At 49.6% G+C, this 24,815-nt stretch overlaps 1 protein-coding gene across 1 annotated transcript; it reads right to left on the bottom strand.

The window, feature by feature from the left end:
• Positions 1-15,712: 15,712 nt before the first annotated feature.
• Positions 15,713-17,251, bottom strand: NUPR1 (nuclear protein 1, transcriptional regulator). The gene is made up of 3 exons (XM_032430826.1): positions 16,894-17,251; positions 16,341-16,490; positions 15,713-16,038 (listed from the first exon to the last, which is right to left on the bottom strand). The coding sequence occupies exons 1-2, from the start codon at positions 17,003-17,005 to the stop codon at positions 16,354-16,356; spliced, it is 249 nt and encodes an 82-aa protein (XP_032286717.1). The 5' UTR covers positions 17,006-17,251; the 3' UTR covers positions 15,713-16,038; positions 16,341-16,353.
• Positions 17,252-24,815: the final 7,564 nt, after the last annotated feature.

Below are 24,815 nucleotides of genomic sequence, written 5' to 3'. Positions count from 1 at the left end.
TGAACTCCCTCTCCCACTCTCTACCACAACCTCCCGACCCTTCCGACCTTCTCTTAGGGTTCCCCAAGACCTCCTGCCTCTTGTTGCTTCTCTGCCCTTCCCAATCTGGCTGCAACTGACACATGCAGCCTCATTCCTGGTCCAGCAACTGGAGCTTTATGCTTGAATATGATGAGCCATCTCATACCAGCCTGCCTTTCCACTAGCTCTTCTCTTTGCCTAGAAAGCCCCCACTGTCTTCTCTGGAGTCCCCTCTTCTCAGCCTGTTCTGAACCTACCCCTTGTCACGGGCTTCCTCCCCTGAATAGCTCATTCCTTCCTGCCATAAATCCTGTCTCCAATGGACATTGCATATTTATTTATCTTGCTTAATCTATCCTCATTCATACCACTCCGGCCATACTGACTCCCTCATTGCTCCTAGAACATGCCAGGCATGCTCCTGCCTCAGGGCCTTTGTTCTTGCTGTCCCTTCTGCCTGAAACACTCTTCTTCCAGATACCTGCAAAGCCCACTCTCTTCTTATGATCCCTACTTAAACGTCACCTTCTCAAATGGAGTCCTCACTGACCCGATTAAAAGATGCAACCCTGCCCCTGGCACTTTCTCTGTTCTATTTTCTAGAAAGAAATGTTGCAATTTCCAACTATAACTGTGGATATATATTTTTTTTCCTTTGAGATCTACCAATTTCTCTCATGTGTTTTGATGCTCTATTGTTTACGTATAGACACAATTAGGATTGTTATGTCTTTTTGAAGAACTGACCCTTTTATCAGAATGTAATGTCTATCTTTTTTTTTTTTAGTTGTATGTTTGGTGTTTATGTTGTAATGTCTTTCTTTATCCTCGATGATGTTCTTTTTTTCCCCTCAAGTTTACTTTTTCTGAAATTAATTTGATGAGTCCTGACCTTTTTGATTAGTGTTTACATGGTTTATCTTTTTTTTTTACATACTTTCATTTTTAACCTGTTTTTAATTTGCAGTGGGTTTCATTAAAACAAAATTCCAGATTAATATTTTTGTCAGTTTATATGGCATTTATGAATGTCTGCCATAAGTAAATAAGTATTCTATTTCCTAACTGAAGATATCTGTCCTACTCTTTTTTGTAACCTTTTATTCAATTATTAATTAATTAATTAATGAGAGAGTGAGCATAAGCAGGGGGAGCGACAGGCAGAGGGAGAAGCAGGCTCCCCGCTGAGCAGGGAGCCCAATGCGGGACTTGATCCCAGAGTCCTGGGATCATGACCTGAGCTGAAGGCAGACGCTTAACTGACTGAGCCACCCAGGCGTCCCTACCTGTTCTATTCTGAATGTGAGATTAGTTGTTTGGCTTGTGACCTCAGTTCCTTGATGAGTTCAAGAAAAATCATTAATTTGTAGTTTGTCTTACTTTGTTTCTGGTTGTAAAGGGCAAGTGGTGCCTTTTCCAGATTTTATACCTTTAAAAAATGCACATTATTTGTGTTGCTTTGTTCTTCTAGCTGGGTACTTTAGCACCATGTTAATTAGATGTGATAGTGAACAGCTTTATTTTTTTCTTCATTTCAGCGAGTAAGCTTTAAATTGTTCATTATAAGGTATTTTTTCTTATCTTTTTATAGATTCCCTTCATTAGATTCCAGAAATCCCATGTAATTCATAGTTTGTGGACATTATCTTTAATAAATATTCACTTCATTTAAATTATTTGCCTGTATCTATTAAGACCCCCCTGGCACTTTAAAAAAATGTATTTTATATATTTATTTGACAGAGAGAGAGAAAGAGAGAGAGAGAGCAAACACAAGCAGGGGGGCAGCAGGCAGAGGGAGAGGGAGAAGCAGACTCCCCGCTGAGCAGGGAGCCTGACTTGGGGCTCCATCCCAGGACACTGGGATCATGACCTGAGCCGAAGGCCGGCACTTAGCCGACTGAGCCACCCAGGGACCCCTCCCCACACACTTTCTATCCCTTTCCCTGCATTATTTTTCTACATAACATTTAAAAACATCTAACATTTTCTCTCTCCCTCTTTTTGGTCTGTCTCCATGCTCTGGAGTATGAGTTCCACAAGGGTGGGCATTCGGGCCCGTTCTGTGCACTGATACATCCCCAACAGCTAACAACAGCAGGTTCTTCGGAAATCAGCGAACCAATCCGTCTTCTGCTGCAAGTGCCTAATGTGGGCTCTGCTCCTGGCCGGTGCTCCGAAAGTTGCCAGATAGAGCAGCACGTCTGGGACCAGCTGCTGAGCCCTGAGCCCTGAGCTCTTGCTGTCAGCCTTCTCCCGCTCTGGCCAATGCTCCAGACAGGTACCGAGGATGTAAAGCGGGAAGCTGGGCTGCTGGGCATGGCCCTCGGCTGGGATGATCTTAGCAGATCCTTGCCAAGAAGCCAGAGAGCCAAGGAGGGCGGGGCCAGACTCTGTCCCTGTCCTTGGAGGATGGGCCTGGGCCCGTGTCTGTCTACCTGGGCCTCAGTTTCCACAAGCGGATCTTGGCTGGTGAGCTGAGGCTTGGGCTGGGATCCCAGCAGGAAATGGAAGGGATGTGGTGAAGGCTGAGAACTGCTGGAAAGGAAGCCAAGAACGCTGAGCTCTGGACTCCAGTATGTAGCTAACACTTCTGGTGACCTCAGGTGAGTCACCAGCCTGCTCTGGACCTCAGGTTCCTCATTTAAAAGTAGTAGCAGTTTTCAAATGCTTCCACTGCTATTACGTAGGGAAATTAAAACCTAGATGATTAAAAAAGAGGGAAAAGAACCATCCACCAATTTTCTGATTATTTTCCAAGTATCCCGTTATAGCTCAGACCCCCTGGGACACTCCACCGGGTTGCATGGGAATCCTGAACCCAGGAAGTAGAAGTTAGAAGCTTCAGATGTGACATCAGGATGGAATCAGGGAGGGGAAGTCTTCTTCAGGGTCACGCAGCAGATCAGTGACAGAATGAAGACTGGAACTCAAGTCCCCCATTTTCAGCTTGGGCTGGTGAGGGGAATCCCTGGGCCCTCTGATGTCAGCTCCAAGACTTGGAACTAAGCCCTCGGTTAAACAAGATGGCCTTGGGTGGAGGCAGGAAGGCTGGGGGAGGTGAGGGCAGGGTGGAGCTGGGGCCACACCTCTGAGTCTCCCAAACACGGGTGGTGAGACCCTGAGCCCCGAGGCACAGTGCCCGCCCTCCTCTCCCTGAGAGGTGGGAAGCCCAGAGCCCTAGCCCTCATCACTGGCTTCTCCCCTGTTGTGCGCATGCACCCCACCCCACCCCACCCCACCCCCCGGGGTCTACAGGATTTATTCTGCAGCACGCACTCACCACGCCCCCTTCCGCAGACCTGGGGCGCTGCCTTTAAATGGGGTGTCTCTTTTGGGACTACCGACCATGGGAAAGTCTGAGAGAAAGGGGTGTTGGGGGGGCGGCTAACTACTGATGAGATGTTATAATCGCTGGGTGTTCTATGTTAAGTGACACACGAAGGCAGGGGCGGGAGGACTGAGCCATGCTGGGTGTGAGGAGAGGGTGGGCCGCCAGCTCTCTAGAGTGCCAGGAAGGCAGAGTTTGAAGCCCAGGAGGCAGGGCTGCAGAGGAAAAACACCCAGCTGGGGATAAAAAGTCCCGGTTCGAGTCCCGGCCCTTGCTCGCCCTTCCCCACGTGTACGTACCCTCTTGAGAGAGAGGCCCAAACATTTTGTGCTTCAGTTTCCTCATCTGCAAGATGAGGCTCATGATCCCAGCCCTGCCCACCTCTCAGCTCAGATGTGAAGGTGAACTTGGGAGGGTACAGGGTGTCACGGGTCAGGGCCCCACCTGGGAGGGAGACAGACCTTCACTTTCACAGCTCCAACACTTCCCTTGGTCGAGGCCTGAAATCTCCCTGATCTTGGCTCATCTCCCAAGTGAGGAGGCTGCTTCTACCAGCTGGATAGGATGTTGTGACGATTGTGCACATAAATGGCTGCTGCTGAGTAGCTGTGTGATCTTAGGCAAGTTACTTAACCTCTCTGTGCCTGCTCTGTCATCTATAACATGAGGAGAATAACACAAACTCCTAAGACGGTTTAGAGGACTCAACGGGTTATTATTTATAAAGTGGTTGAACACAGCCTGGCATATGATAAAACTATAGGTTTTAGCTATTGGTAGTAGTGCAAGGCCTGACTCAAGAGGAAAGAAATGTTAGTTGTCATTAATAAATACAAGGGACGGTTGTCATCAATGGACAAAGAAAGGCCGAAGGAGAGTGGGAGGAAGAAGGTAAGAAACAGAAGAGGCTGCAGTTAGATCTCAGGAAGTAGGGATGGTTGGGGGTGCAGGCAGAGGGGGCCTAGTGACCCAGAAACACACATCAGAGCAGAATTCAGGCCAGAAGCAGAAATCCCCGGGCCAGGGTGTAGACAGCCTCAAACCCGAGAACCAATGGGTGGGACTCACCCCGCCCCCAACAGGGGCCAGGTTAGGCTTCATCAAGGCTCTCTATGAAGAACAATTAGAATGGTGGGGCTAAGCCCCAGGACAGGGCCCGCCAGGTGTCTGAGGGAGGTGGGCAGGCCCTGGCAGACACCAGGTCCTATAGCACTCCTAAGCACTGAGGCTGACACGGGGTCCCACGCCACTCCCAGTGCCCTCACCTGGTGGCCTTCATGGGGTCTCAGCCACCCCTGCCGCCGTGTCCCTCACTCGTCTGGCCCACTGCATGTGACACCCCCAGCTGAGTGGACAGCTTACTCCCCAGGAATGGAACACACTCACTGCTTATATTTATTTTTATTTTTATTTTGGAGAGAGAGTGTGTGTGCATGCGCGGGGGTGCAGAGGGAGAGGGAGAGAGAATCGTAAGCAGACTCCACGCCCAGCACGGAGCCTAACACGGGGCTCGATCTCACGACCCTGAGATCATGACCTGAGCTAAAATCAAGAGTCAGTGCTTAACTGACTGAGCCACCCAGATGCCCCATCACTGCTTATATTTTTATATAATATCTGATTCATGCAAAAGAATATATGAAACATATATGTTACTGCCCACCCACTTTTCCTGCTCCTGCCTCGGTTTTGGTCCTGGGTTCACTGATTCCCGTGGCTCCTCATGTCGCTCAGAGTAAAAGCAAAAACCCTCCCAATGACTGACAAAGTCCTCATGATCCTTCCCACTGGCCTCCTTTATTCCCTCCCACACCTTCTGGCTGCCCCACAAACACACCAGGCACACTTCTACCTACTCTTCCTTCTGCCTAGAACACTCTTTCTTCAGCTCTTAAAATAACTGGCTCCTTGTCCGTCCATCAGGTCTCACCTTTCCATAAACACCTTCTTCCCTCTATGGCTCTCAGGTCTGTCCCATCCCACTCCCACCTACACTAAGACCCTGTGTGTAGCCCTAAGATCTAGATGTTCATCTCTTAACTTTTCAAGTTTTCTACACATTCTGGGCCCTTCCCAGAGCCCTAGGGTCCTTTCCACTACTCCGAGGGTTCACCCACCTCATCAGACCTCTGAGTCCTGTTGGCAAGATTGATATGAACAACTTCTACTCTTTTCATGATTCTGAATTGAAGTGGTGCCCCTGGGTAGGAGAGAGGAAGACAGAAGTGGGGGCCGAGTACCAAGGTGTGGCAACCATGGTCCTTGCCCATAGAGGTGGCCACCTAGCCGAGAAGCCCAGATGAACATGTGAAACCAGAGAGAACACGTCGAAGCAGGGCAGTTCATAACTGACCCTGGCCAACAACTTTGCGGCCTGCATTTCTTCACCTGGAGCATGGACATAGCAGTGCCTTCCTCACAGAGAAAGAGAGTGAACGTGGGCTCTGGAAACGGGCAGGTGTTATTACTCTTGAGAGCACATAAAGCAAAGCTTATCAGCTGGCCAGCAAGTAAGAGGATGAGGAGAGAAGAGTATCCCTTTGGATGTCATTGCCATCTGTCATTTCCACCTGCCCACCCATTCTTCCTTAAAAAAAAAAATCTGGATTTTCCTTTGGGGAATTTATTCATCCTCTTACAGAGGCTGACATCCCCCCCATGGTGGTTATCTGACAGATCCAGCCAGTCACTAGAGTGGACAGTTCAAGAGTGGGTACGTGACACCCCCAGCTGAGTGGACTGACTGAGAGTCAGTCCCTGGACTTGCTGTCAGGAAAGAGGCTTTCTCTCTGCAGATATGACTAAACAGGTAGGATGTGAATCTGGATCTATTATTGGCCACCATGAGGGAAGACCCTGCCTCAGGTTGGAGCCAACACATGGGAAAGTAGAGCTGACAGCTGGAGAGGGAGACAGGAATCTTGTTATTGACTTTGGGCTCCTGGATCCAGCTAGTCCTGAAGCAATTATTCTGAAGTGTTCAGTTTCATGAGCTAATCTTCTTTTTTGCTGAAGGTATTTTGAGCTGTGTTTCTGCCATTTGCATGCAGCACGGGTCCCCTCCCCTTCTTTGATCTGCCTTCACAACGGATTTCCAATGTCAAAAAATCACAGACCAGATTTTTTTTTTTTAAATGATTAAGGTGAATATATCGTGTAGTAAAAGAGCACTCTACCAGAAGCCAGTGGGGAGAGAATTTCAGATAGAAAGGACAATGTGAAAACAGCAGAAGCTTGGTCAATATTTACCAAGTACCAACTCAGTATGTCCCGGGCATTATTCTAGGCATTGGAGTTCAGCAGGGAATGGGGCCAGCAGAAAGTTCTGCCTTCATGGAGCTTACTACACAGAATGGAATAAGTTAAAATTATATTATAAGATTATATTATAAAATTATAAAATTATAATTATAATTATAAAATTATAATTATAAAATTATATTATAACTTAATCAAATTATGTGCCAGGCATTTTTCAACTACTGGCTCATGTAATCTTCACAATAACCCTATCCTGTAGGTATTATTATTCACGTTCCTTATATGAAAAGGAAACTGAGGACCATTAAGGCTTTGTGTCCAAGGTTACCTAGCTAGTAAGTGACAGCTCTGGGATTTGAACCCAGGACGTCTGGTTTTCTTAACCACTTATACTATACCGCCTGGTGTAACAGCTTTTATGAGCCTTCTCTATATGCTAGACACTGCTCAAACGGGTTTGCATGCACACACACACACACACACACATGTATTCCTCAAAACAATCCATTTTACAGACCAGGAAACTGAGGTTAATAACACAGCGATAGCAGGACTGAAATTTGAACCAAAATAGTATGGTTTGAGAGGTCATACTGTTTTTTCCCCCATCTTTATGCAGGTATAATTGACCAATAAAATGATAAGCTATTTAAAGTACACAAGGTGATGATCTGATCCGTGTGTACACTGTGAAAGCTTCCCCCCACCTTGAGTTAATGGACACACCCATCATATCACATATTTTTTGAAGGGGTACCGTCTTAGCAAATGTCACTGACACGGGACGGTGTAATCAACTATAACCGGGACAGTCGGCGCTCCACACTCCCGTGCTTACCACCTTCCGTGAACCAGCGAAGGAGGGAAGAGGGGCGGGGAAACAGAAACCCTGCCCAGAAGCGAAAGACAGCAAGAGGCCTAGCTCTGCGGCCTCCTGTCCAAACGGTGCCAGGTTTCAACGTTGATAACAAGGTGATTGATGGCTCCTGCATTCGCTGAGAGGGCCAGGAGCCCTACCGGCCGGCCCCCACCTGGGGTCCTCTCCGCCGTCCTCGGAACTGAGGATCTTGAGAAATGTGCACGGCAAAAGGGGCGGTGTGAAGCGAGACCAGTTCTGACACACTCATTCATGAACGGTTTTGTTTGTTTGTTTAAAGATTTTATTTATTTATTTGAGAGAGAGAGAGAGAGAGCACACGGGGGAGGGGGGCCTGGACTGCAGCACCTGATGGGGGGACAGAAGGATCCACATAAGCAGAGGAGGGGACCCTTCGGCCGTCCTCCCCAGCCTCTGCTCTCGGCCTCCGGTCATTGAGCCTCCAGGCCTTCTTGCCTCGGGTTGTCTTGGCGGCCAGCAGTCTCCTCCTCTAACCCCAGACAATAAATTAATAAGTAAAATACATAGTATGTTAGAGGGTATTGTGTGCTCTTAAGGAAATAAAGAGGAATTTCAGCACAAAGCACTCCCTAACTTCCTTCTGGCCTTCACTCTTTAAAGGCCCTCCCTTCTCCGTGAGGCTTTCCCTAAACAAGGCATTTTAAATTGCACAAGCCCTGCCGAAATTCTTGTGTTTGGTCCGTTCACTTATCATGGTTTGTCTGCCCCCACTAGAATGTAAGCTCCATTTTACCGGTGTATCCATAGCTTCTAGATTATTCCCCGGCTCGATAAATATTTGTCGAATGAATAAATGAAGTGTAACCTCAAACAGTTAAAAAGCAACTCTCCGAACCATTTCTCCAGAAGAGAGAGAACAGGATAAAGTTGCACAGAGCTGATATAAGACTAAAGTTGGAAGGAGGGGGAAAAAAACAAGGGGGTGGGTAAGAAAAAAAAAAAGCTGGAAGGAGGGTGTGATCAGTCAGGAGCACTGAACCCAGAGGTCCGTGGTTATCTTCTGATTCCTCGGCATGAACTGCTTTTATAATCAGAAAAGCAAAGAACACTTTGTTTTACATAGAAAAGGAAGGCTTCTAGTTAACAGAGACCTGGGTGCTATGTCCAGCCCCAGGGGAGAGGTGTCCTCTGGGGCTGGCTGCTCACACAGGGACTCTGGGGATGGGTTGTTCTCCCTTCCTTGCTTTCTCCCTGCCCCTCCCCCCTCCCCGACTTCCTAAAGGCCACGGAGCTCTCTAGAACCCTCGGACGGATGGGGCATGTGGGTGTCAGCACAGCTGGTCCACTCCCGGCTCAGCCTGTGACCGGCAGTAAACCCATAACCCAGGCTTTTGCCCTCCCACAGGACGTTAGCAAATATTCAGTGTGATAATAAGAATTGCTGGGGCTGAATAATATTTTCATGCCTTTTTATTGAAGTCAAATTGGTATATACCATGTAAGTTTCGGGCATAACATTATAATTCGACGTTGGTATACCCTGCAACACGATCACCACCAGAAGCCTGGTTACCATCCATCACCATGCAATTTTTATATACAAACCAAGGTGGAGTTTCCCCATACTCCCTCTTATGCTCATCCCATTCCTGTTAAATCAGCGAGGGCCACATGGCTCTCATCACTACGGTGGAGGAATGTCAGTGCAGTTTCGTTTTTAGTTCGACAGCGGTAGGGGACTGAAGGCACAGAAGAATTGAAACGTGGGGAGAATCGTGATGACGTAAGAACAAGGTGGGTGGGGGGTGGGGCACACTTTAAAATACTCCCCAAGTCAAGGAAGGAAGGGAGCAATTTGAAAAGGAAACAAGGAGAAGTTAGAACTGATGTGTCCCCACAGAGTCCAGGCCATGCCCGTTCTGAATAGTATGGAGAGATCTGAGGACGGGAGGGACTGCACCCCCTTTTCCAGCAGTGGACAGACCCCAGACATATCCCTGCACCCACGTGTGACATGGGGGCTGTGGGAAGTGGCCCGGAGCACAGCAAGAGCACGGCTGTGTGGGTTGATGGGAAAGAGCGGAGAGAAAGGACAGGAGGGGCGGAAAAGGGGACACCTTGGTAGATGCTGGTGTACCAAGGGGATGTTGAGGCCAGGAGCAATCTGTGCCCCTTCCCAGCTCTGCTCCTGAGCAACCCTGGAGAAAGGAGAGAAAACACTGTGAACTGACCCCATCAAACACCTGCTGTGGGCAGAAAAGGAGCAGGAAATCTCAGCTTACACAATAGATCACGTTTGTGGCACGCCTGAGCTCTGGTTCTGTCATTGTTTTAATCACTTACATGTTGCTTACCATGCATTTTGCAACACTTACTTAATCACAGGAACCAACCCTATGTTGAATGGTACTGGCATTCCTATTTTACATGTGGGGAAACCGAGGCTAGAAAGATCAAGTAACTGGCCCAAGGTCACGGAGAAAATAAGAGCTAGGGCTTGAACCCACGGAGTCTGGGTCCAGAGCCCATTCTCTGTGCTACTCTGCGGGTTCCTTAAGTTCTTGTTCGGGGTCGGGTACCCTGCTAAGTGCTTGAAAAGCTCCATTTCCTTGAGTTCTCAAAGCCATCCCAGGAGGTGGGTGTACTCTTCATCTCCTATTCACAGATGTGGACATCAAGATAGAGAGTAAATAATAACTTGTCTCCGGTCACAGCCAAGTTCGCAGACAGGATCTAGACATAGGTCCGGGGGACCATAAGCCTGTTCCAGTCACTATTGTGGAACCAACCATCCCCAAACATAATGCTGTGCAATGAACATTTTATTATGCTCTGAGTCTGTAGGTGGGCAATCGGAGGGGGCTTGTCTCTGGTCCCCTGTATGTCGGGCCTCATCGCGGAAGACTCAGTGGCTGGAGGTGACTCTACAGCGGGGGCTGGAACCATCTGCAGGCTCCCTTCAATCACACACTTGGCTTTCAGCTGGGCTTAGGCGGGGCCGAAGACCAGAACGACATCGACGCGTGGCCTTGCCACGTCATCTCCCCATGTGTGTTGTTTTGGATTTTCTCACAGCAGGGCGACTGGGCTCCAGAGTGCAAGGTAGAAGCGCATGGTGTTATGGTGTGTTATGCTACCACGCCTCTGCCTGACTCTATCAGGCCAGGAACGCCCCAAAGTCCTCCCATGTTCAAACGGAACACAGTCCCGGGCGCCTGGGTGGCTCAGTTGGTAGGCGTCTGCCTTCGGCTCAGGTCGTGATCCCAGGACCCTGGGATCGAGCCCAGCATCGGGCTCCCTGCTCGGCGGGAAGTCTGCTTCTCCCTCTCCCACTCCCCCTGCTTGTGTTCCCTCTCTGGCTGTGTCTCTCTCTGTCAAATAAAATCTTTAAAAAAAAGGGGGGGACACAGTCCCGTGTCCCCCATTTGATGGGAAGGTGGCAAGGCCACATGGTAAGGAGAGCACAGGGGTTGGGAGCCCTTGCCGTGACCGTGTTCGGTGTATGCAACCCAAGACAAAAGCCTCCTGTGTCAGACGTCCTCAAACACCACTGCTCATCAGAATCACTCCAAACTCCCAAAGCCCTGGCTCTACCGCAGACCAATGAAATCGGAGTCTCTGGGAGGGGAAGCCAGGCATCCGTGTCTTCTTTAACTCACCTGTAACCAAGTGATGACAACGAGGCCTCCTCCCCTGTATGCAAAGCACCTGGCAGAGTGGCTGGCTCGTAAACAATCAGTGTTTCTCCAAGTGTGAACACCTGTGACTCTTCGCGCACAAGGTTGTCAACAGTGTGCACAGGTGGACTGAAAAAAGTTATAGTTAGGTGTTTCTTTTTATAAAATTCTAGTTATGACAAGTGATTGTGGTTTTCTACTTTCGGTGGTTATGTCGTCTCTCTCTTTTTTTTAAAGTAGGCTCCCGTGCCCAGCGTGGAGCCCAGCTCGGGGCTTGAACTCACAACCCTGAGATCAAGCCCTGAGCTGAGATCAAGAGTCAGAACACTTCACCAACTGAGCCACCCAGGGCCCCTGATCTCCTTTTAAAATATATTTGAGTGAAAAAGGTAAGGAGGTCATTTTATTTTATTTTTTTAAATGATTTTATTTATTTATTTGACAGAGAGAGACACAGCGAGAGAGGGAGCACAAGCAAGGGGGAGTGGGAGAGGGAGAAGCGGGCTTCCCGCTGAGCAGGGAGCCCGATGCGGGGCTTGATCCCAGGACCCTGGGATTATGACCTCAGCCGAAGGCAGACGCTTAACCGACTGAGCCACCCAGGCGCCCCTAAGGAGGTCATTTAAAAAATTCTAAGTAGACAGTGGTATGGCCGAAATGCACATAGGGTAGAAATCACAGAAGCGCCGAGTGAGAGGAGACCGGGAAAACCTTGGGGCAGACGATCAATAACGGTAGCCTTCACTGTGCCTATTATTAGCATTACCTTTAAGGAGTGCCAGTTAAAAATCAACTATGGGGTGATTCTGAAATTTAAAAAAATACACATCTGAGAGCTGAGTGGGCGTAAGAGACCTAGGTGTCTGGGAAGCCAATAAAGAGCCCCTTGGTGAGTGTCCTGATTCTCGGCAAGGAGCCGGGAATCCTTTGAACCGTGGCAACCTGATGGGGAAACATCCGTAAGCTCCCGAGGGGCAGCAGAGGTCAGTCGTCCCTCCGTTCTCAGGAGGAACCCTAGAAAGCGGGGAGACAGACATTACATGCAACTAGGGGATCAAAAACAAAGAGGGTAGAAGAGTGGGTGGAACAGAAGAGGGAGGTTCTGGGTGGGGAGAGTCAAGAGCGGGTTCTTGTCCTGACTGGGTCCTCATGTGAATTTCAGCCACTCCCTGCCCCTTGCCCCACCAGGCCCTTCTGCAAAGGGTGGAGAATGGGGCTCTAACTCCCAGGATCTGAACATTCAGTAATTCCAAGAATTATCTGGTTCCTGGAACAGCCTAAAGGCCTCCCAGGGGGAGACTGTGCCAGGGAAGGGCAAGGCCAGGGAAGGCGAATCAGAGGCCAGGAGTGAGAGTAGCATGTGGGGCCTTCTGGCAAAGTGTCAAAGGACCCAGAGCACAGGGAGTGGCCAGGTTCAGCTAGAGACACAGCACTTTGCAGACTGTGTTTTCTCCTTTAAAGTATCTTTTGGGGGCGCCTGGGTGGCTCAGTCGTTAAGCGTCTGCCTTTGGCTCAGTTCATGATCCCAGGGTCCTGGGATCGAGCCCCACATCGGGCTCCCTGCTCGGCAGGAAGCCTGCTTCTCCCTCTCCCTCTCCCCCCAGCTTGTGTTCCCTCTCTTGCTGTGTCTCTCTCTGTCAAATAAATAAATAAAATCTTTAAAAAAAATAAAGTATCTTTTGACAGGACAGGCAACTGAGGCTCAGAAGGAGTAATTAACCAGAAATTAACTAACACCTAGGATTCCACATTGTCAGTGCATGGTTATTCTCAGGCACATAGTGAAAAAGGAAAGGCCTAGGCTTCAAAAATTAGACCTAAGTTCAAAATCCCACTCCTGCAGTTTGTGGCTGTGTGACTTTGTGCCACTTACTTACCATCTCTGAACCTTGGTTTTCTGGGCTGGAAAATAAGATCAATAATAGTCTGCCTGTTGGGTTATTGGAAGGATTAAATGGGACGATGCCTATAAAACACCTATCACGGAGCAGTAAGCCCGATACCTGGGAGCTGTGGCCGTGATTTTTTGAAGCTGGGCTTCAAAGCCCAGATCCGTGCTGGGCTGAGAGCTCGCTCCTCCCATCTGCCTGCTGAGTTCAAGAGCGGCCACTGGCCCTAAGGCCTGGTTCCGATCATACCAGGGTCCCATTTGTCCCTCTTTGCAGTCCATGCCTTCAACCAGGCCCTGGTAATACGACAGGCATCCGATAGGCATTAACTGAGTGAATAAATAATCTATCACGGAAAGAGGGGCTCAAGGGGAAGTCTGAAGGAGCTGTATGCCAAATGCTTGTGAGAACCTGGGCACAGGGTTGTTGTGCCTGTGATTCCAGAGCAAGTGTCTCCCTGGGTGGAGATGAGGGGACAGGGGGTGGTGGAGGGCTGGTGATGGAAGACTTTGAAGAGCTGAGCCTTGCAGAGTGGGTGAGATTGAAGGCATCTCACGCAGAAAGGACCAGAGGAGCAGAAGCTTGTTCAGGGGCAGGTGGGAGAGTTAGATTTCGACCCACATTTTTTTTTTAAGATTTTATTTGTTTATGAGAGAGAGAGAGAGAGAGAGAGAACACAAACTGGGGAAGGGGATGGGCAGAGGGAAAGGGAGAAGCAGACTCCCCCTGAGCAGGGAGCCTGATTTGGGGGGGAGCTCAATCCCAGGACCTTGAGATCATGACCTGAGCCAAAGGCAGATGCTTAACTGACTGAGCCACCCAGGCGCCGCTTCAGCCCACATTAACGAGGTGCTCTGAGAAGGAATCAGGCAACTCAAAGGCAACAAGTTCCCTGTCCCTAGTGGTATTCAAGCAAGCAGAGGCAACCCCGGTCTGGAGTGCGGTGGGGTTGGACTAGATGTCCTCTAATGTTCTACCCAGCCAGAGATTCTGTGACTGTTAGTAGGTCAGACTCAGGGGAGGCCGATGCACTGAGATTCGCAGAGGTTCAAGCTGGTCCTGATGGGCTGTGTACCTATTACTGTTCCAACAGGTGCCTCATTCCTCTGCTCATGTTCTTAGGTCCCTAAGAACAATTGGCTCCAAGTTTTGCAGCCTAGGGCTTACATGAAAGGGCAGGAGAAAAGGAAAAATGCTCTGCCCAGGGCCTAGGGGTGTTCTCCCTCCTCCTGTTGAGTCTGCTTGTGGAAAATGTTTCTTGCTGGTTTTTTCCAGTATTCACTCTCCTGCCCTCCCCAAGTTTTGGCCAACACGTGGCTAAGCACCTAAATACCATGCTTCCCAGCCTCTCTTGTAGTTAGGTGTGGCCATGTAATTAAATTCTGACCCGATGTGATGGATTCTACTTTTAGGTCATGGCCTTAAAAATGAATTGGTGTGGCTTCCTCTGGTCCCTTCCCCACTCCCTTTCCACAGGTTGAGATGCAGATGTGATGGCAGGTACCGAAGCCGCTCGTTTGGACCCCAAAGTGGAAGCCATGGTTTGTTTTTGTGTGTGGGGTTTTTTTTTTTTAAGATTTATTTATTTATTTGAGAGAGGCAGGGGCAGAGGGAGAAAGAATCTCAAGCTGACTCCATGCTGAACGCAGAGCCCGACACAGGGCTCGATTTCACGACCCTGGGATCACAACCTGAGCTGAAACCAAGAGTCAGACGTTCAACGGACTGAACCACCCAAGTGCCGGGGAAGCCATGTTTTGAGGGTGGCAGAATAATGAGGCTAAAAGTAGCTGGAATCCCTGACACAGTGAAGTTGTCATTTTAGCCCAAGAGTACTGACCCTTGGAGCTGTTATGTGACAGAGGGAGAACTTTCTATCCCATTTTGAGTCTTCATTACAGGAGCCCAAACCTGTATCTCAATCAATAGATCCTCTTATTTGCCCTATGTCCTTCCCAAACTCTGGTCCTGAGACTGATTATATATACGAGGTAAGGATCTTCCTCCCCCGGCTGACCTCCCAGAACCCTGTCCTGGCATCCCCCTTGGCAGAGGGACTCCCCCCCATAGGTGAGGACAGTGAGAATCCTTGAATTTGAGCCCTCGGTAATCTGGGGCAAATCCTTTAATGTTCTAAATCCTAGTTTTCTCCATTTTGCAGGTGGCACCAGTGAATACCATTCACTTCAAAAGGTGGTTTTTATATATTTTTTAGTTTATTTTATTTGTAAGTAGGCTCCACGCTGGGTGTGGCCCCAACGAGGGGCTCGAACTCACGATCCTGAGATGGAGCCCTGAGCCGAGATCAAGAGTTGCAAGCTTAACTGACTGAGCCACCCAGGCGCCCCCAGAAGGTGGTTTTATATGAAAATGATATGATCAATAAGATTGTTTTTTCTAGAAATGGAGAGGAGCCGGGGAGGGGGCTTGTTTCCCAGGCAGCATGACAAAGAAACAGAAATTTTTCTTGCATTTCATAAGAAACCACGGAGACACAGTCACCAAAATATCTGTGCACCAAAATAACACGCTGGCCTCTACCAAGCCAAATCAGGTACACCCTCTCCCAGGCACACGACCAAACACAGACACTAACAAACCCGGCTACCAGGGGCTGGCGCAAACACAGGCAGGCGCGGGCAGAAACGCGGACACACACCACCACGCAGAGAGGGGACAAATCCCACACACAAGCTGAAGCTGTACTTTGTTTATTGTCCTTCCCACCCTTAGGGAGGTCCAATTTCTTTGCGGTCTTTCTTTTTAGGGGCTTTTTTTTTTTTTTTTTTTTGCGACTCTGCCTCTCCATTCCCTGCCTCTTACTCCCTATCTTGTCCTTTTGCTGGGGCTGGGGGCACTTCCTTGGTGGCCCCTCAGAGCCTCAGTCAGGTAGGATGAGTCCTGGGGGAGAGAAGGGGGGGAAGCAGGCCTGGGCCCTGCCCCCAGGTGCCGATTCTCCCATTCTCCGATTCTCCGCGGTCCTGTCTCCGTCGCTGGGTGGTGTTGGTGCTCTGGCCTCATCTAGGGCAAGGGAAGAGAGGGATGGTTCTAACCCCACCTCTCCTGGTCACCGTGTTCCCAGAGAAGGGCCCTACCCTCTCTGGGCCTCTGTGTTCCTCCCCGTAAACCAAATGTCCCTCCAATTGGAAAGGTTCTGTGTTTCCCCCTTTGCTCTGGTCCCTAGGAAACTCAGAGTCGAATGTGTGTCTCATTTTATTCTACGTTGAGACAACGGCTCTTGGGTCCCTTCTTCCCACCCAACCACACACATTCAGGCGCGTCCTTCCGAGGCGGAGGGACCTCTGGGTCCCCCGATTCCTTACTTCCAGCTCCGCCTCAGGACCGTGCCCCTCGCTTTTTCCGCTCCGTGTTCTGGAGCTTGGTCACCAGCTTCCTCTCATGGCCACCAGGGTTGGGACGATTGGTGTTGGCGGCAGCTTCTCTCTTGGTGCGACCTTTCCGGCCTCCCACCCCTGGGAACCAGGCAAGAGGCTGGGGTGAGGTGGACAGAGGCATGGTACATCCGAGGAGAGGCAGGGGGCCGGGAGTGCGGGGTGGAAGGGGCATGGTTTGGAGGAGGCAGACTGGGGAGTGGTCACCACCACCTTTGGGGCAGTCATAATCCCCGTTGCCCCGTCTGTGGAGTGAGGGGCCCCCGATGGTCTGCTGTTGCTCCCATATTCTAGGGGTGCGTGAGGTCTCAGGGCTGTGCAGGACAGCACTCAGTGGAAGAGGGGTTAGATGGGGTGACTCGAGGGGTCAAGAGAACAGGGTAGAGAATGGGTTGGGGGTGGGGAGAAGGCCAAGGAGGCATCCTAGTTGGGAGTGTGGGGTTGGAAGTGGAGGGACCAAGAGGGCGAAAGGGCCAGAGCTTACCCAGGTAGGAATGAGCCAGGCTATAGAGGTCATACTCATCCAGGCTGGGGTCTTCGTCCTCTGGGCCTGGGGGCTGCCGGGCCGGGCTGGCTGCTCTCGGCAAGGAGGCCATCGCATCTGACTCTCTCTCGCTGTCTGTCTCTCTGTCGTCTTCAAAAGCTTTGTTTGTGTCTGGTTTCCCGACACCTCCCTGTTCACCGGCCCCAACTTATAAGACCACGTGTCCTCCTCAGGCCCTGTCTGATGCAATCTGGCGCTTTCCCAAAACCCGACCCAGTAAACAGCAATCACGAGAGGGGGAAAGAGTCGGTCCTGTGAGTCCCAGCCCCTTCCCCTCGCCTCCTCCCTCTCACTGGGGCTCGCCCAGCTGGGTATTTTTCCACAGAGGAGATCCCCGCCCCTCAGGGAGGAGGAGGAAAGAGGCAGAGTCAGTATAAACAGTCCTTGGCATCATGGCCAGTGGGGATCCGAGGGCCTCACCTGGCCGACTCCTTCCTGTCTGTCCCCTGCCCCCTGCCACACAGCTGACCCCCACCCCAATTCTGGCTCAGACTCAGGACGCTGGTGGCAAATTGTGGCGTGAAGGACACACCACGAACTAGGTCAGTGGTTCTCACCCCTAACACACCCAACACCCCTTTTCGATAAGAAACATCTGGAAAGCCCCCTTAATATCCTGAGCTGTGGGGGGAGCGGGTCCCTAGGTAGTTTCCCTCACCCGAGAGGGAGGCTAGCAGAGTGGTTAAGAGTGCGGATTCTGGAGCCAGCTGCCCTGGGTTCAAACCTTTGATCTACTACTTCCTGGGTGACCCCGGACAAGTCGCCTTCCCTCTCTGTGCCCCAGTTTTCTCTACTGTAAAAATGAGGGTGATGATAACTGCATCGACCTCACAGAGTTGGTGAGCGAATGGAGTGAGATACCATAGGGAAGGATACTTGCAAAGGGGCCTGGGACCGTGTAAGCTGAACTGCAGGAGTTATCCACATAATTTCCAGAAAAATACTGCCGTCCCTATAAGGTAAAGGAGACGTAAAAGGAAATTGATTTTTTTTTTTAATTTCTCTTTTGGGATTTTTTATTTATTCATTGGAGAAAGAGAGAGCATGAGCAGGGGGGGAGGGGGAGAGGGAGAAGCAGACTCCATGCTGAGCTGGGAGCCCAATGTGGGGGGGCCTCCATCCCAGGACCCTGAGATCATGACCCGAGCCAAAGGCAGGCGCTTCACCAACTGAGCCCCCCAGGCGCCCCAGGAAATCGATTTACCATGAAATAATGTCTTTCAAAACGTGGATATACTGGGGTAGAAGACATGAAGTAAACAGGGGTTTGGACCTATTTAATACGAATTAAGAGAAGGGATTCGGATAAGAACCGCCTGAAAAGTGGAATTTTCCACCCTCGCCTGAAGGGATCTGCCCTGTGTGAGTTAAGTTCACCCAGAGAGGCCACACCCTGCCCACCCTTGTTTTCACTGAGGTTTATGGACCAGCTCTCCCAGGCCCTGGCAGGAAAGGAGGCCGACACAACCTTCCGACTTTTTTTTTTTTTAACCTCCATGGTCTCCAGCGCAATAGGACGGGCTGGGGCCGTCTCTGCTCCCATTCCCACTTCGCTGTGAGCCCATTCAAACACTGTTTCATCTCAATGTTACCTAATTTCACCTCCCCCCGGACCCTGTAATAACCCAGCTTCGTCCTTCGCTTCACAAGAAGAGGCACTTCTGCTTGCGTTTCTCCCTGGCGTGAGCCAGAATTAAATTTAGTTTTTGTTTTTCAGGTTTGGTTGATTTGTGAATTCTTGAACATCCAGGAAATGAAAGTGAGGTCACTTGAATAAAACACAGTTTGGGATCATTACGTAAGGTCCAGGGGAAGGCCGCCCCAAAATGTGCCGCTTTCGCATATTGGTTATTTTATTTTATTTTATTTATTTATTTATTTATTTATTTATTTATTTATTTATTTTAAACAAGGTAGTTTGCGTTTTCTCTCTCTCTCTCTTTTAAAAGATTTTATTTATTTGACAGAGAGAGACACAGCGAGAGAGGGAACACAAACAGGGGGAGTGGGAGAGGGAAAAGCAGGCTTCCCGCGGAGCAGGGAGCCTGACGTGGGGCTCGATCCCAGGACCCTGGGATCATGACCTGAGCCGAAGGCAGACGCTTAACTGACTGAGCCGCCCAGGTGTCCCCACATATTGGTTATTTTAAAATAAAAGTTACTTAAGAGACAGCTGGTGTGAGGATAGCTCTCAGACCCTCCTCTGTAACCCGAAAGCAACAGATAAATCTCCTAGGTAAAAGGTCCCCTCCTTGTACCAGGAGGTAAAGAGACACCCTTATCACCAGAGATAGGACATTTAGAGCCAAGAGGTTCATTATTTTTTTTTACCAATTTACGAAGTTTTCTTGGTCCTTTCAATTCCTCACAGTTTTACTGTCTCTTTGTCTAAAAGGATAAAAACTACCTGCCTCAGTCATTTCGTTAGGTCTGAATTTCATGACGGGGCCTTCATGCACACATAATAAAACTTTGTTTTTTTTCTGTTGTTAATCTGTCTCATGTCAATTTAATTCTTAGTCCAGCTGGAAGATACTAATTCCTTCCCACCAATAATAACAGATCTGATGATAAGGGAAAGAGGAAAGTAATCTTAAGCAAAGAAAACACACCCAGACAAATTAAGGTGGAGACACAAGGAGATATGGAGTTCTTTTTTTTTTAAGATTTTATTTATTTGAGAGAGAGAGAGAGAGAGAGAACGAGCATGGGGGAGGGGCAGAGGAAGAGGGAGAAGCAGGCTCCCCAATGAGCAGGGAGCCCGACATGGGGCTCGATCCCAGGATCCTGGGATCATGACCTGAGCCGAAGGCAGACGCTTAACCAACTGAGCCACTCAGGCGCCCGAGACATGGGGTTCTTACAAGGTGGTGGGCTTCATCACTACATGGGATGGGGTAGGTTCTAGGCTCAGGTCATTGTAAATTAATTTATGTTTATGTTATGTTGCTTCATGAATGTCTAGCAGGACACTCAAATGCGTGCAGGATGTGGGACAATTCTGCATGCGACTGTCCCACTCGGCCTCCCTGTCCACCGTGACTGCCAAGAACACCCCCACAAATTCCCCATTACTAGCCGCGAGATCTTGGGCTCACTTCTGACTTTCTGGAAAAGGGAGATGGTGACAGCACCGCTAGGGGTGAAAGGGCTTGGTCCCAAGCCAGCACAGCGAGGACTGCTATTTCCAGCAATCTAAAGAAGGGAAACCGAAGCTCAGAGAGACTTGCTCAAGGTCACAAGGCTGGTGAGTGGTGAAGGATTCCCGCCCCTCCCCCAGGTCTACCTGAGCCCAGTTCCAGTCTGGTTCTAAGTCAGCCCAGCCAGCCAAACACTGACAAAGGTTTGGCAACTGTGTGTGTATGGAAGCACCTGTTGGGGATTCCTTCCTCCCACCCTCCCTGTCCCTCCCTCCTCCCTCCCCCCGTGCTTTGGACCAGGCTGGGTGCTAAGAATGCCCCATTTTTACCCCATTACCCTCATTTTTTAAAAAAAGATTTTATTTATTTATTTGACACACACAGAGAGAGAGCACAAGCAGGGGAAGCTGCAGGCAGAGGGAGAGGGAGAAGCAGGCTCCCCGCTGAGCAGGGAGCCCGATGTGGGGCTCGATCCCAGGACCCTGGGATCATGACCTGAGCCAAAGGCAGATGCTTAACTGACTGAGCCACCCAGGAGACCCCAGAGGCACAGTATAGACTTCTAGTTAAGCTAAAATTTTTATATCAGTTTGGGTCATGTCACAGAGCTCAGCGGTGGGAGGGGGGGAATGTCAGCAGTCTGACATTCTGGTGTCACTACGGTGGGGCACCTACACATGTGTGAAGAACAGAACCAAGTGGATTTCAGAAATATCTGAAGTATCCGTATGAGCCATCTATTCAGCTCATATTGCCATATATTCTCCATTCAACTTCACTTTGTAAACATAGCTTGAGTAGTCAAAAATACAGACATACCCAAAAAGTATATACATAACAACAATGTTTATCTTCGTAAAATGATGATATTTACCTCCAATGATGAGTCTCGTCTCTTCAAGTTGCAAATCCATTTCTCACTGGGGCCACGGCGTCTGACGTCCGATGCTGTCACTTCTGTGTTCACAGGCTCACCTTCTCTACTGGGCAGTCTGGCGCGTTCTTGGTGGAGTAAGCACACAGAGGTCCTTAATGTTCACCTGTCTGTCGAATAACCAGGTGGACGGGGAGCCTGGGTGGCTCAATCGGTGAAGCATCTGCCTGGAGCTCAGGTCATGATCTCGGGGTCCTGGGATCGAGTCCCGGTTGGGGGAAATCCACACTCAGCAGGGAGCCTGCTTCTCCCTCTCCCTCTGCCCTTCCCCCTGCTTGTGTTATCTCTCTCACTCTCTCTCAAATAAATAAATAAAACATTTATTTATTTATTTATTTATTTATTTGCCAGAGAGAGAGCGCACAAGCAGGGGTGAGCAGCAAAGAGAGAAGCAGGTTCCTTGCCGAGCAAGGAGCCCGATGTGGGACTTGATCCCAGGACACTGGGATCATGACTTGAGCCAAAGGCAGACGCTTAGCCAACTGAGCCACCCAGGCATCCCTCAACTAAATAAAGAAAATCTTTAAAAAACAAAACAAAACCGGGTGGACAATATCACCTTGTAATTTCTGGTGAGGCTTTCCTGGATAGGGTCACAGTCCTTGACTGTATAAATTCCAATCCAGGTTTTATGTGATCTAGCTGACTTTCTGTCCAACTACTCCTGGATGGTGAGGTGCTCCTGGGACCCCCTATAGAAGTACTGGTCTTTGAAGGTGGCATCCTGCCTGAGGAATGTCAAGAGAATCCTGGGGGGTCCGCAAAGCGATCTCTGAGCACTTGCTTGGTGGCTTGTTCAATCTGATACATCATTCCATACTAACAGAGGAAACTCTATTCAAATAATATATTCAAATAATAAAGACCATCATCTTGGGGCACCTGGGTGGCTCAGTCGTTAAGCGTCTGCCTTCGGCTCAGGTCATGATCCCAGGGTCCTGGGATCGAGCCCCGCATCGGGCTCCCTGCTCAGCGGGAAGCCTGCTTTTCCCTCTCCCCCTGCTTGTGTTCCCTCTCTCGCTGTGTCTCTCTCAAATAAATAAATAAAATCTTAAAAAAAAAAAAAAAAGACCATCATCTTGCAGGTTGAGTGGGTGGTGGGAGGGTAAGGAATGGCTGTAGAGCCCAGTGCTCTTCAGGGGCAGGATCTGGCGCCCCTCCCACCAGCCACCCCCTTCCCTGGAGCCCTGCTCTCAGTGGTCCCAGGTCACAGGGGTTCCTGGTTCCTGTGCCTTGAGGAGCTGCTGCCACCCACGGAGCGTGAGCCCCAGGCCAATCTTATTTTTGTAAGCAAAATTATTGTAGTTTTTGTAAAAAAAAAAAAGGGGGGGGTTGGAGACCAGGGGATGGAATGTGTTCCACACTCTAAGAGTCACACCCTAGACTGGGATTATGGAAAATTTATACTTCCTCCATTACAGATTCTAGATCTCTGCAATGTGTGGCTTCCTACAGTGTATGCTATTTTAGAAGCGAGGGGGATTAAAGCAATTTTTAAGAGCTAATGTACGGTACCCCTTCCTCCCTTGGGTTCCATGCACACAATGCCACCTTCTGGTCATGCTGTGGCTTCTTTTGTATGTGTTGGGGACACAAAGCAGTAAGTGTGAACAACTTGCCCCACCTGCCTCCCATGGGAGGTCAGATCCAAATGAACCACCTGTAACCAAACCAAATGAGAGTTCATTCGCCCGATGCACAGCAAGCCAATGAAAACTGACACTGAGGGCGCCTGGGTGGCTCAGTTGGTTAAGCGACTGCCTTCGGCTCAGGTCATGATCCTGGAGTCCCGGGATCGAGTCCCGCATTGGGCTCCCTGCTCGGCAGGGAGTCTGCTTTTCCCTCTGACCTTCCCCCCTCTCATGTGCTCTCTCTCTCTCTCACTCTCTCAAATAAATGAATAAATAAAATCTTTAAAAAAGAAAACTGACACTGAGCTTTTGCAGTGAAGGAAGATAGGCTATTTATTGGTGTGGTGCCATCCAGGGAACTAATGCTCAAAAGTCCCAAACTCCTTGATGGCTTACAAGCAAGGGTTTCTAAGGGCAAAATTTAGCCGGGGGGGGGGGGGGGGGGTGTCTTCTGAGAAGGTGGATGCTGTTGACTGGAGGCCCGTGAAGTCGTGTTAACGGATGTGACTTAGTTGCTTCTCGTGCTGCTTTGTCTGGTCCCAGGAAGGTCTGTTTGTCCCATCTTTTGAGAGACTTGGAATCTGAAAAATATCTTTTTTTTTTAATGTTAGAGATTTCATGGGGTGCATCTGGTGCTTATGTACTCAGGATAGTGCCCATTTGCTGCCTGAATGTGTTCAGACTACTTGGATGGGCATAAGCTAGTTGGGTTGAATTCCTTCACGTTCCTTTGAATGGTAAGCAAGAATTCCTATCTCTTGGGTCTGGGTCTATATATTCCCTGGCCAGTGCAGCTGTCCTTGGGGGTGATATGACCTCTAGTTAGTTCTGTCATCAGAACTAACAACATGGATGTGGGCTTCAAGCCTTTTTTTGTTTTGTTCAAGTGGGTGATGGTAGGCATGAGCAGGGACAAGGTGAGAGAGGGGTGGCTGGCTTTCCATAGAAGGTGCCTGAACACCCTTTGCAAAAAGCCAGTTCTGAATGGGGGAAAAAGCAAAGAGAGGAGGGGGTGGGAGCATTGCCCTCAGCAGTGGAAGTCTGTGAAGGGAAGGGAGGAATTTGTTAAGGGATTATTAGGAAGTCATGCTATTTAATTCCCTCTGCATGTCCTCAAGAGACCTTCAGTCAAGATCCTTGTGACTTTTCAAGGCTTTTTAGAAAGGATTTCAGATGTGAGGCTCTGATGCAATAAGACCAAAGGATAGACCAGAAGGGCCCAGTCTTTGCCACTGTGGCTTTCTTATAGAAAGGGACTCTGCTGCCCAAGCAAAGGGAGTGTTCTGGTCAGCACCACGGTTCTAAATCTCCCCATATAACTCAGTGGGTTCTGGTTTACACATCAGTCTCTTGGGAGTCGCATCAGTGTGAGTCTACTCTGAGAGGTTGCTAGCAAAATGGAATTTCTGGTCCTGCAGAGCTGAGGACCAAATTCTATAGCAGTCACCCCCACCAAGATGCTGCCCCCTCAATGGCCTTTCCTAAGCAGAGAGAACACCTTCATTTTCTCTTTCATCTAACAAATATTTTTGTTAAGTGCGAGGCACACAGGCTAAAGATACAGTGATGAGCATAAACTGGTATGAGGCCAGCCCTCATGGAGTTTATAATGTGAGGGGTGAGGGGTAGGGCAGATGTAAATTTTGCACAAACAAATGTAAAATCATGACATTGTGTTACCATCACAGTTACGGGAGGTCTACACGGTGTTCTTGAGGGATCGTGACAGAGGGATTTGACCCAGTCAGGGAGATCTGAAGATGAGTAGGAGACTTGGAGGTAAACAGGGGAGGGAAATGTGCTCCACAAAGCCTTTGAAGAGGAGGGAGGAGGGCCATGGCATGTATGGGGACAGAAAGAAGAGGCTGAAGGGGAGAGGGAGGTAGAGAAGGTGGGGAGAGGAGGCGGTGGGGCCAGGAGACAGAGGTGCTCATGCACACCTTTGCGTTTTAAGAAGAGTGCTCTTGGAGCACCTGGGTGGCTCAGTCATTAAGCGTCTGCCCTTCGGCTCAGGTCATGATCCCAGGGTCCTGGGATGGAGCCCCGCATTAGGCTCCCTGCTCCGCGGGAAGCCTGCTTCTCCCTCTCCCACTCCCCCTGCTTGTGTTCCCTCTCTCGCTGTGTCTCTCTCTGTCAAATAAATAAATAAAATCTTAA

The sequence above is a fragment of the Phoca vitulina genome, unplaced genomic scaffold (assembly GCF_004348235.1).
Source record: "Phoca vitulina isolate PV1807 unplaced genomic scaffold, GSC_HSeal_1.0 scaffold45, whole genome shotgun sequence".
Classification (NCBI taxonomy): Eukaryota; Metazoa; Chordata; class Mammalia; order Carnivora; family Phocidae; genus Phoca; species Phoca vitulina.
The sequence above is the reverse complement of the archived record's forward strand: the minus strand, read 5'-3'. Positions and strand labels throughout refer to the sequence as shown.